At 42.4% G+C, this 12,697-nt stretch overlaps 1 protein-coding gene across 5 annotated transcripts in view; it reads right to left on the reverse strand.

Moving 5' to 3' along the window:
* Positions 1-1,061: 1,061 nt before the first annotated feature.
* The window catches only part of PTPRC (protein tyrosine phosphatase receptor type C), a 133,989-nt gene continuing 122,353 nt past the window's right edge, over positions 1,062-12,697 (reverse strand). For all 5 annotated transcript variants that reach the window (XM_088845214.1, XM_088845215.1, XM_088845216.1 and 2 more), the window contains 7 exons: positions 12,588-12,678; positions 11,269-11,402; positions 9,508-9,642; positions 6,899-7,021; positions 6,502-6,680; positions 4,724-4,859; positions 1,062-2,159 (listed from right to left, as the gene is read on the reverse strand). In XM_088845214.1, the coding sequence (XP_088701340.1) occupies positions 1,884-2,159; positions 4,724-4,859; positions 6,502-6,680; positions 6,899-7,021; positions 9,508-9,642; positions 11,269-11,402; positions 12,588-12,678 (1,074 nt within the window). In that variant the 3' untranslated portion in view covers positions 1,062-1,883. The remainder of the gene's footprint in view (positions 2,160-4,723; positions 4,860-6,501; positions 6,681-6,898; positions 7,022-9,507; positions 9,643-11,268; positions 11,403-12,587; positions 12,679-12,697) is intronic.

Below are 12,697 nucleotides of genomic sequence, written 5' to 3' on the forward strand. Positions count from 1 at the left end.
AGAGTCGGACACGACTGAGCGACTTCACTTTCACTATTGCTCTGTTATCTAAGAATTTATTTTGTGTCTTCTCAAAAGGATGGACTCAAGTGGAAAATACACATTTAAACACACAACGTTCACATTTTGAAGATGTCACTGAAATCTCTAAAAAAATAATAAAATAAAAAACTCTAAATTTTAACTATACCATAGTATAAATGGCAACTGATCAAGTTTCTTTTAAAGAAACTGAGGTACAGAGTTTGAATGAAATATGTGAAGGTCAGTTTTCTTTCTTTCTGGAGTTCATAGCTGTTGACTTCTAAAATCTCTTTTTTCATTAGCAACTAAACAATGTAAATTAGAAACTTGCTTCATTCTAAAATTCACTCCTCATAAGTCAATGGCACAGTACTACAAAATAAGGTAAAGATTTATTGCTAATGTTGTGTGTATAGTAATAAAAGAATTAGAAGGCTGAATGTAAGACAAAGTGAGTTGAATGGAAAACAATTAAATATGCACAGTTGAGACACTTAGTCAAGGGAGTGAAGATGTAGAAAAACAAGCCAACTTAGAGGCAGTTTGTGATCAATGTAATAAACTGATGTAGAATTCAATAAGAAGGGTTTTGTTTGTTACCTTTCCTTAAATTTTTTTCAGATCCCAGACAATTATTAGACTACGCTGCTGCTGCTGCTGAGTTGTGTCAGTCGTGTCCGACTCTATGCAACCCCATAGACAGCAGCCCACCAGGCTCCCCTGGGATTCTCCAGGCAAGAACACTGGAGAGGGTTGCCATTTCCTTCTCCAACGCAGGAAAGTGAAAAGTGAAAGTGAAGTCGCTCAGTCGTGTCCGACCCTTAGCGACCCCACGGACTGCAGCCCACCAGGCTCCTCCATCCATGGGGTTTTCTAGGCAAGAGTACTGGAGTGGCTTGCCAGTGCCTTCTCCGTATATATCTCCTATCAATGTCTTATTCCATTAAAATAGGTATGTCAGGCTTCATATGTAAACATTTAGCACGAATACATTCTATTGACTCCAGTTTTGTCCTAAGGATTGAATACACATTACATTTATTTAAAGATGTTTATTGAAGTTCAATTGTAGCTAACATATAGTTTTGGGTCAAAAGTATCAAGCAATGAATTTCACATATTATACAGAGAATAATCCGTGCTACAGAATCGTAAACACCATATGAAGATACCAAGATAGGCTTTCTTGAAATTTTAAATTAGATTAAATAAGCCTGAAATATTGGACTAAATGCTAACATATGGAATATAAGATTTCCAAATGTTAATTTAGTTAACTTTCCTGTATTACACACATTCTATTTTTATGTCTATTTCTGGCAGTAAAATAGGAAACTATAAGATGTATTTCAGCAGGACAAGGAGGCCATCTTGAGGTCATTCTAGAAATGTACATGTCCTTCTTCCTGGCAGCACACACACAATTTATGATTTAAAAACAAACAGAACCTTTGAGCAAAGTTAATACTTCCAGTATAAAATATTGTCATTTTTCTTTGAAAACAAAATGGCAAAGTTTCTCAGAGCATTTAGATTCGCTTGAAAGCATCCTCTCACTCACCCCCTGTCTGTCTGTCTCTGTGTCTTTCTCTTCACAGACACACACACACACACACAAAGAAGCTGCTTCTCGCTGGATGACAGAGATGGATAAAACTTAAAATGAGCATAATACTGTACAAAAACGCTTCAGCAAAACTGTCTTAAATATTTTTCTACAGTTGTAAAACAAAAGCTTCCCGCAAACCCCAGCCCATGCCCTTCATGAATCCACTGTGTATCTATTTTGCCTCTCTAGTTCTAGAGAAGTAGAGACAACCTTGAATCCGGGGTTTGGAGCTGCCCCAAGTCTGTCCTTCCTATGCACTCTGAGTTAAAACGGGACTTGCAGGACCGTTGGCGGCGTGCTCCGACCCCTCAGCACCTTCCGTGGGTTTGGTGCCTCCAGCCTCTGTGTCTCCTTCTGGAGTCTTCTCCAGGGCCTCCGGGGGGCTCGTGCAGTTAGCATCCGGCTTAGCTTTGTCCACCTCGTTATCAAATTCAACCTTATCTTCTGGATGCTTGCTTTTCTTTACTTGTCCATTCTGGGCGGGATAGGTGCTAGCAATGACGTCATACAGGAATTGGTATTGCTCCTAGCAAAGGGAAGAAGCCAGGGATTACACAAAAGAGGTTTATGTCCTTTTATTTTGTTTGTTAACATCAGATGAAAATGAACAAGACTTAATCATTTACTTGTGGAAGACTCTGGGGAACAAAACTATTCCCATGTGTTTTCATAAAAAGATTGTTTTAAATGACTCACTCTCCTTAGGGTTCTAAAGGACTGACTGCAAGGCAGTCTTCAGGATTGACTTTGGAGCCACGCCACATCGGTGTTTGGTCCCCTCTCGGGCCCTAAGGGGGCATCTCATTCCTAAGCTTTTGCAAAGGAGCCAATCTTGGATGCCCATTCTCTTGGTTCACGCCTACATATCACTTGGCATCCGACCCAGAGTCTGCAGGAAGCCAGTCTGAGCTCCTCGGGTTAAATTCAGTGCCCTCTCATGTTCTAGAGATCTCCATCATTTCACTCATGTGTTCAGTCACTCAGTCGTGTCCAACTCTTTGCAACCCCATGGACTGTAGCCCACCAGGCTCGTCGGTCCACGGAATTTTCTAGGCAATAATGGAGAAGAAATGGGTAGCCATATCGTTCTCTAGCGGATCTTCCTGACCCGGGGATCAACCCCAGGTCTCTTGCATCTCCTGCCCTGGCAGGCAGACTCTTTATCACCACACCACCTAATAATTTCTCTGTCATTTCACTTACAACATTGCTCAGTATATGTCTGCCTTTTCCTCACACTAAGCAGTGAGTCTCTTAATGGCAAAAGAACATAGCAGGCACTCGGTATACTTTTAACATCAGTACATGCAAGGTCAAGGTCATGCACAAGTAAGAGCTGCCAGGGTTTGAGTGAGTGGTTAAGTTGGCATTGTGATAAGTGACTCACTCCCAAACCATCATCAGTGGCCACTACACTTAGGACACAACTTGGGCTGATTAGGACAATGCTCACTCAACAGCCTCTCTGTAGCCATGAAACAGCGCAGTAGACTGTCCCCCCAACCCCCGGTCCTCTGCTTGCGCTTGGTCTGTGGAAAAACCTTAGTCAAAGAAGAAGTTTAATCATCAGAGAAGTGAGAAACAAAGGAGAACAGTCAAAGGAGACCAGATAACAATAATGCAGTCAAGCACAGTCAAGGACCTTAGTGCCTCGTCGAGGGCTGTAGATGACACTCCGAGCCATATCCCCGGAGCTGTCTAACAGATAGTGAAACCCCCACCAGGTGGAGAAGTTAAGGACAGGATAACCAGACTGGAGCCATAACAAAAGCTGCCACAATTCTGAGAACTGGCCTCAGAAACAGGAAGAAACCAACCATGGAACTGAAGACTAACTGCACTTAAAACAATCAAGACGATGCTGGTCAGACCACCAATGACCTATCTGAAGATGACTGCGAGAGGTGACTGCTGTGTCTGCATGTAGGCCCCACCCTCAATCTAGAAAAGCTCTTGCCTGCTGACTGTCGGTGGAGTGGGGGAGTCGGCTTTGGACAAGAGTCCACCTCCCTGCTGCCCCAGTTGCCGGCATCCAAGACAAAGCACACTTTCCTTCCCACCAGCCCAGCCTCTTTATTGCATCTGAGTGGCGAGCAGCCAGACCCCACTTTCGGTTGCATCCACACCTCTTGGGAAACTGACTTTTCAGGCCCTTTGGACAAAAGGCGAGTCTATCCCACCCCTACACCTGAGCTGGCCTTGTGACTTGTTCAGGTAATAAAATGCGGGGGAAAGCGCATGCCAGCCCCCAGCCTGGGCCCCCAGGGGTCTCGCTTTGCCTCGAGGAACTCCGCTGCCTTTGTGGGAACAAGTCTGGAGCAGAAGAGACATGTGATCCACGCACCCTTGTTACCACAGCTAAATGCCAGCCAACTGCCAGCCCAGGGGCACTCAAGGTCCCTTTGGACAACCCAGACCCAGTGGACACACCAACTGCCAGCCCAGGGGCACTCAAGGTCCCTTTGGACAACCCAAATCCCAGTGGACACACCAGTGACAGCAGACACACAAGGGAGCCCGGTGCAGGCCGGCTGAGCCTGGTGTGAGCAGCAGGACTGTTCAACTGATCAGACAGATGATTGCTGCTGCTGCTGCTAAGTCACTTCAGTCGTGTCCGACTCTGTGTGACCCCATAGACGGAAGCCCACCAGGCTCCCCCGTCCCTGGGATTCTCCAGACAAGAACACTGGAGTGGGTTGCCATTTCCTTCTCCAATGTGTGAAAGTGATTAAATTATAATAAACGTTACCTTTCTTCAGTCTCTAAATGCCAGGGCGGTTTGTGACACCTCCACACAAATCGATACAAGATTGAAAGTGGAGGGAATGGGGGGTTTCATGAGCTTTTAAAAAAAGTGTTCTTCATGAACCACCACCACACATCACCGGCAAACTAGCATTAGGTCTCTTGTTTATACTGATAATAATCCAATGTGAACCATCATGTAAAATGCGATTTTAAAAGAGAAGACTAGAAAAGTCAATAGAAAAGAAATAACAGAAAGGAGAGGATGGGGTGGGGAGGGGGTGGAAGGAGAGAGAGGAAGTAAACGGGAGAAGCGCGTTAAAAGCAGCGATGCAGCTCACTTACGAAGGTGGGGACCATCCCTGGCCGAGCTCTGCGGAGCGACTTCACAGCTTGGAACACATCTATCACTTCTTCTGTGTCAGCGCTTTCCAAGAGGTTGAACAGAGCGCAGAACATTCCTGTTTGCTGAGATCCATCTCTATAAAAGAAGGACAACGTTTAAAAAATTCTACATTTCATGGAGAAAGTGATACCGGGATAAAAATCTAAAGACAGAGATAAGAATACATTCTTTGCTTCAGGTTTACTGTAATTATTTTATTCCCGTCTCTTAAGAGCAGAACGTTTCTGCTAAATGCACGTTTTATGCACACTTTTTCAACCTGGGAATATAATAGTCCTTTAACTTAAAAACTTACACTTTAAAAATATACTTTCTCCTGTTTAGTACTTTACTAGTTACCATGAACTTTAATTTATATCTTAAGTGGTTAAGACACGTATCATAAAGCCAATTTGATAGATGAAAATACTGAAATTTAGGGAAGATAAAGGCATGGCCAGAAACTGATGAAACCAGAAAAACCGGACCTGCCATACTGTAAATTACTAAACCATGCGCTTTCTCTCCTCTCTTCTGCCTCTCCAGTGCTTTTTTTTTTTTTTTTTTTCACAAATGTTAACAATTCTGCACCAATAGAAAAAGGATAGCTAGGCAGCCAAATCACTTATCAAACTGTGAGAGGCATGTTGCTGCTGCTGCTGCTGCTAAGTCACTTCAGTCGTGTCCGACTCTGTGTGTTACATTATAATAAAAATCCAACTTGAAGAATATTATTGGAAGATTTTCGATGTAAATAACCAAGGAATGTACAGTAGGTATTCATCTGTTCCCTGAGAAACGCAAACAGTTTTAAATACTAAACTTTCCTTCTTTAGTTTTCTTACCACATAAACTTTACCTTTGAAAACGCAAATGAATGCCAGAAAGTAGTGTTTGTTTACGGGCTTGGTGAAAACGCAAATGAATGCCAGAAAGTAGTGTTTGTTTAAGGGCTTGGTTGCAGTGTATGCAATTCTAGTAATAATCATGAGGCTTTCTCAAAAAGCCTCATTTCTTTTAAGCACTTCGCTTGATTTACATTTCTCATCCTGCTTTACTATTTTAATTTCTAATTTAGTGTAACATTTTATGTAAATAGTTTATAGCATGCATCCTTCTTTCAACCTCTTAAGGTGGAGACCTATCACAGATGAAACTTAAGGGTCTGCATAACATAAATTAAATAAAATCAAGCATTATTATGTATATTATTAAAATCTTTGCCTTTGGGGCTTTATTTAGAGAGTCAGGTGATGGGTTTCAAATCAAAGTTGCTAAGCATGAGATTTCAGTTAATAAATAACTTAAGATATGTGTATTGGAGGCAAAACATTCAGTCCTCTGGATTCTACTGACAACTAATAGAGTGGCTCAACGCACTTATAAAGGCAGAAATAAGATGTAACATCTATCCATCCATCTGTCCATGCATGCTTCCGTTCATTCAGGACAGGTGACATTCTGGGTTCAGCATTAGGCACTGAGTCAGGGATTACATACCACGGATATTAAGGGACTCACAACCTAATATTCCTGCACTAAAATATAAGTATTTCTACTGCATTTCCACAGCAGTTACGCTGCTGGAGCACGTGCGAGAGTGACTGACTCCCTAAGAGGCTTCCACTGCAGTTGTACATTTTTAGCTATTGGAAGAAACCGCCTTTAACAGGAGGTGTGAGCCGAGAGGTGAGCAGGATGCTGGGTTTCAGAACATGTCCCATGGAACCCCACCGACCTGCAGTGGATGAGAAGAGGCACACTCCTGTGATGTTTATTCCCTTCAGCGGCGTTCTTCTTGGGAAGCTTTTGTTTGAGATTCTGGATCATCAAGACCAGTTCTTTGGGTTCGGCCAGCAGCTCTTCCCCATTCCAGCCATTAAATTGGTACTGGTACACCGTTCGTGGATCTTTCCTCTAAAACCAGGGAGGGAACATGCATTCGAGGGAGAAATTCAGCCCATTCCATAAGTTGATTGTTACTTTTCCCTCCCAGTTACTTTCATTTAAATTTTAAAAGTTCATCCTGAAAACATTATATAGAGAGTTGCTTCACTCTCATAGAGCAATGCATCTTAATTTTTCAACCAGATCAATTACACCAAAGACACATACTCCTGAAACTGAGTGTGTACCTTGGAATGTCTCAGTTCAAACGCACGGACGGTATACGCTGAAGATTTGTTGGTGTCCTTCATGTGAACTTCCACATCTCCGTAGGTTTGCTTTCCTTCCTCCCAGTACTGAGCACAGGCTTCCTAGATGAGAAAGAACGTGGTTCAGCATCAGCGGCCCAAGGGCTCTGTCCGCTTGTCGGCTCAGAGAGCCGGCGCTCTCATCTCGGCTCTGACTGTCCTCTGTCTCTCGTCTTCACCCTGCTCTGTTCAATGGGAAATGACTAGCTGTGCTGTCAAGCCGAGTCCTCTTCATAAAAATCTAAGACCTATTGGAAGGATGCTGGACATCCATCCAACAGATACTTGGTGCTGCCTTGTGCAAGGAACCCAGGGAGAGCCAAGGTGCCCAGCACACCATGGGCACGGCTCTGCCACCCCCGGCTAGGTCTCATCTTTGCTTTCCCCATCTTTCCATGCCGCACCACCACCTTTTCAAAACGGATGGACTGGGCTGATGTGGTCATGACCCCTCCAAGAACTCAGGTCTCCCTGTCCCCGCAGGGGTCCGGTGGGAAAGAGACTGCCCCTTTAGAAGCTTCCTGCCTATCTTGTCTGTGTCAGCTGACTATCTGAGGAAAGGGTCAGACTGACAAACACGTGGATCACAGAAGCACTTGCTCCTTCCTCAAATGATTTCCACTAACTACAGACCCACAGCTGCTGACCACAACAGGCATTCCTGTCCAAAGTCCTGTTCCACTCCCTGGCTTTCCCAATTTAGATGAAGGAAAAGATTACTAGAATCCCACGCCTTAAAGGAAAAGAAAAGGAAAAAAACCATCAAACAGCTAGTGGGGAGCTGCTGTATAGCACAGGGAGCTCAGCTCGGTGCTCTGTGATGACTAGAGGGGTGACGGCGGGGGGGCATGGAGGCTCAGGAGGATACACGTGTCCTTACGGCTGACTCAGTCGCACAGCAGAAACGAACGCAACACTGTAAAGCAGTTATCCTCCAGTTAAGGTTTTTGAAAGGAAACAAATGGAAAATGAAAACATAAAAATAAAAAACAACTATTTTCTATGCATGAGGGTAGGGGAAAAGGGAAACGAGAGAGAGAAAAAGAATACATATAGCATAACTGCACACTTGTGAGAACATTCATTAAATAAGCCCTAACACATGTCAGAGAAAGTGTGAGGTGGTGAAAACTAAGATGTACTGCCAGGAAAGTCTTGATAACTTGTGGTATCAAGAAAAGGCTCAAATATATGTAACAGGCATAAGGCGGAAGATCAAATTAGGCCTGAGGTTCACCTCCAGTCACAGAATTTTATGAAGGTAACTCTTACATGGATATGAAGAAGACGGGACTTGGATGCGTTTTTCAGTTTTATCCTTCTAGAAGAATAGGATCAAAATGGGAAGAGAGGGCACATTTAGATACGTGGGATGTCGGGAAATTAAGGCTTACTGAGGAGAACACAAACACTGTGTTAAGATTCAGTCAGTAACTCTGCTTGTCCAGAGTGGAAAGTGTGGACACCATAAAAGCATGAGGAAATGGAAAGATACATTTGGCCTGATTACTGATGGTCCGAAAGGTCAGACCAGAGGTGGGTTTCTATCCTGAAAAAAAAAAAAAAATAGAATAAAGATGTGGCTGGTGCGTGTGTGTGTGTGTGTGTGTGTGGTAAAAGTCACATAATACAAAGCACAGTATCCTAACCATATCTAACTGCACAGCTCAGTCTGTTGGGCAGCTCTCACCATCATCCATCTCCCCAGTTTTCCACTTTCCTAAACTGCAACTCTGTCCCCATTGAACACTAAGTCTCCATTCCCCTTCCCACCTGCTACACCCACCCCAGCCCCTGGCACCTACCAATATGCTTTATGACTCTATGAATGCGACTATTCTAGATACCTCGTACAAGTAGCATCAAGCAGTGTTTGTCTGTACCTACTGCATACTTCCCTGGGGACTCAGACAGTAAAGAATCCACCTGCAATTCAGGAGACCCAGGTTTGATCCCTGCATCGAGAAGATCCCCTGGAGAAGGGAATGGCCACCCACTCCAGTATTCTTGCCTGGGAGATCCATGGACAGGAGACTGGCAGGCTACAGTCCAAGGGGTTGCAAAGAGTCGGACACTTTCACTGCATACTGGAATGCGTTCTTAAGTTTACTTAATGCGTGTCCTACAAACAAATTGCACCTTCTTTTTTTTCCCCCTGTGCTCTACAGTAGGTTCTCAGCAGCCCCCTGCTTACGCGGTCCGCTGCGTTTAGCAGAGGGAGGCTCGGGGTTGCTGTGCCTTATTACACAATCGATCTGTGAATAGGGGGCTGAGCTGGCGGGGGTTGCGGGAGGCAAACAATGGTCAGAACCCAGGTGAGAACTCTGGATGCCAGTGCTTGGATGGAAAATGGGGAGAGTGAATAAATGGAGCCATGTGACGGGGGATCAAAGGGACCGGGGTACAGAGACCCGCCCAGTGAGCGATCCAGGAAAGAAGGATCGGATTTTATGACAGAGAGGCCCGCCCACCCAGTGAGCGATCCAGGAAAGAAGGATCGGATTTTATGACAGAGAGGCCCGAAAGAAGAGATTCTCAGAAGCACAAACCTGGTCTCCACTCTTCAGTTCCGTCAGCATCACGATCACCTTGACTTTTCTTTGGAAGACCATCTGCCAGAAGTCCCCGATGGTCTCTTTCAGGGGCCCCTGAGCCGCAATCATCACTTCAGGTTTCCAGTAACTCTTTAAACAAAGAAAAAATTGAGACCCAGTTACTGCTGCTGATGAGGGAAGAGTGGATTCTTAAAACGACCATGTGGACAGAGAGTCACTTAATTTGATGTCAGTGCTGTTACATAAAAATATGAAGATTCTTAGGTCCCATCCTGTGATGAACCATAATGGAAAAGAATATAATAAAGTGTGTGTGTGTGTGTGTGTGTGTGTGTATGTATGTATAATTGAATCACTTTGCTGTACAGCAGAAATTAACACAACATTGTAAAGCAACTATAGTTTTTTAAAACAGTGACAAACAGATTCTTAGGTCCAAAAAACAATGCGATGTCTCTATAAAAGATATTAGTTAATGATAATACTTGGCTACTAATGTAAAATCAAGCTTAGAAGATATTATTTTAGAAAACTAACAAAATTTTCCCTCCAAAAATACCATTTTTTTCCTTTGAAAAGCTTAATGTGATTATTTTTTAAAAAAGCATAAGCATTTCAAAATTGTCTTCATCATGTCTCTGCTGCTGCTGCTGCTGCTAAGTCGCTTCAGTTGTGTCCAACTCTGTGCGACCCCATAGACAGCAGCCCACCAGGCTCCCCCGTCCCTGGGATTCTCCAGGCAAGAACACTGGAGTGGGTTGCCATTTCCTTCTCCAAAGCATTAAAGTGAAAAGTGAAAGTGAAGTCACTCAGTCATGTCTGCCTCTTTGTGACCCCATGGACTGCAGCCTACCAGGCTCCCCCACCCATGGGATTTTCCAGGCAAGAGTACTGGAGTGGGGTGCCACCACCTTCTCCGAGCCTGCAGTGCAGGAGACTCCAATTCGATTCCTGTGTTGGGAAGATCCCCTGGAGAAGGGATAGGTTACCCACTCCAGGATTCTTGGGCTTCCTGGTAGCTCAGAATTAGCCTACAATGCAGGAAACCTAGGTTCAATCACTGGGTCAGGGAAGATCCCCTGGAGGAGGGCATGGCGACCCACTCCAGTATTCTTGCCTGGGGAATCCCCATGGACAGAGGAACCTGGCGGGCCACAGTCCATGGGGTTGCAAAGAGACAGACACGACTGAGCGACTAAGCTCAGACAGCATTTTTCTGCTATCTTATAACTAATATTCTATGAATATGTATTTTAAGAAAATTGGGAAAAGAAATAAACTCAGCTTAGTGAATATGCAAAAAGTATTTACTGAATTACTTAAAGTTCCTTGCTTGAATTCTCAGTATACTAAAAAAAAAAAGGGTATGTGACACAGACTCACTTAAACATTCAGAAAATCTGAATGAAAAGGTTTTAACTATACAAATAAGCACACTTGGATCTGCTTACAATATGGATATCTGAGTACATATGAACATTTTCAAATATTTGCTTTTGCTGAAATTTCATTATTTTTCAAATTATAGTCATATTTGTCATAAATTGTAATAGTATTGTTTTGCATCAACACATTAGGTTTTAATATCTAAGTATTGCAATAAGTTAAGATATAGTATTAAAAATGGAAACTTTCATGTCAATGAATACACAGATATGGTCAAGTTCATCCTTCTTTTGACTTAGTGCATGGCCATAAGAACATCCGCATATTTTTCAGAGGTGGACCTCGGGTTTGGGAATGGTGGGGACTTACCATGACAAAGGAGGCATTGATGTATCTGCTCATCTCCTCTGAGTCGCTGTCATCATCAGAGGACTCATCCGAGTCTTGCTCACTCTCCTTGCTTGTTTCCAGCTCATGTTTCAGTGCCACTCGGTTAAAGTCATCTGTGCAAAATAAAAATAAAATTTAAATTTGATTTAAAAAATAAATAAATCTCTGCTTGACTGTCATGTGGGCACTAGAAAGTCATTTAGAAGTGACAGGTTGCATTATGCATACTTATTGATCTACATGGACTGAGATCCTGTTCCATTCTCATTGATTAACAAATTATTTTTTTAAACTCTAATAGAAAGGCAATCGATCCCAAGAAAGTCCCAGGAAGAAACATAGGACACAACTCTATGTCATAATGCTCCATGTGATTGTTCGATATTTGATACATATACTTTAGTTTTCCATGAAATAGCATCAATCTGATGGATAAAACTTTTAAAAATACATCTGTAAGTTAATAAAATACATACCGGAGGTAAAACCTAATTTTTCAATTATATCTTATTAACAGTAAATTAGCAACCTTAATTAAATGAGTATCTCAGATAAATAATTATTTCATCAAGGAAAGTATTTAGTCCATAATTTTTCACTGTTACTCAATTTCTTTAAAATAATCTGATCAAAGGATCTGATTAGTTATATCACCATCAATTCCATATTTTAAACTGTATTCATAAGTACCCCTTCAGAAATTAACTAGGTCAACCATGCATTGATCCAATTTGTCAGGTTGTCTATCTTGGGTTATATTTTCTCCATGTCAGTTTTAGTGTATGAGTATTTAGCAGCTGAAGAAAATTATAGTTGTATAGGTATGGTCCTATCAAAATACTTAAATAGAAAAAGATGTAATGCATACTTTGATCTATTAAATGTGATGATCAATAGTTTATAGTGTATTTCCTGCCTACTTTTAACCTCCATGATGTAAGGATGGGATAAACAGAAAAAAAAAAAAAAAGGATGTAATTTTGCTACTTGTCAATTACCCTGGAGTAAATAACTGCAATGAAACTAAGATGAGAGAAAACCTGTGAAGAGAACTCGGCCTTTCCCCAGCTTAAGAACTGAACTACGAAAACACTGAAGACCGTCTGTTCTCCAAAGTCCACTGTGAATGTTTGGGATCCAATGTATTTGCTTCAGCTAAAATTTAAATAACCTATAACTATTCTCTACTGTCAAGCAAATGTCGAAAAGTTGCTTCCCAAAGGTTTGTGTGTGTGTCTCACGTTAAACAAATTCAAAGAACTTCACTATGATACAAAAGACAAAAATAAACTGCATACATGGAATGATGTTAGAATTCCTGTTTTTACTCTTATTTTCTTCTTGGTTCCCAATATGCTGTGTCCTCCAGCTCCTATAGGAAGGAAGTCTCTGAAGGAAAGAAATAGAA

The sequence above is a fragment of the Moschus berezovskii genome, chromosome 17 (genome assembly GCF_049115385.1).
Source record: "Moschus berezovskii isolate FMDL1 chromosome 17, NW_MosBer_1.0, whole genome shotgun sequence".
NCBI lineage: Eukaryota > Metazoa > Chordata > Mammalia > Artiodactyla > Moschidae > Moschus > Moschus berezovskii.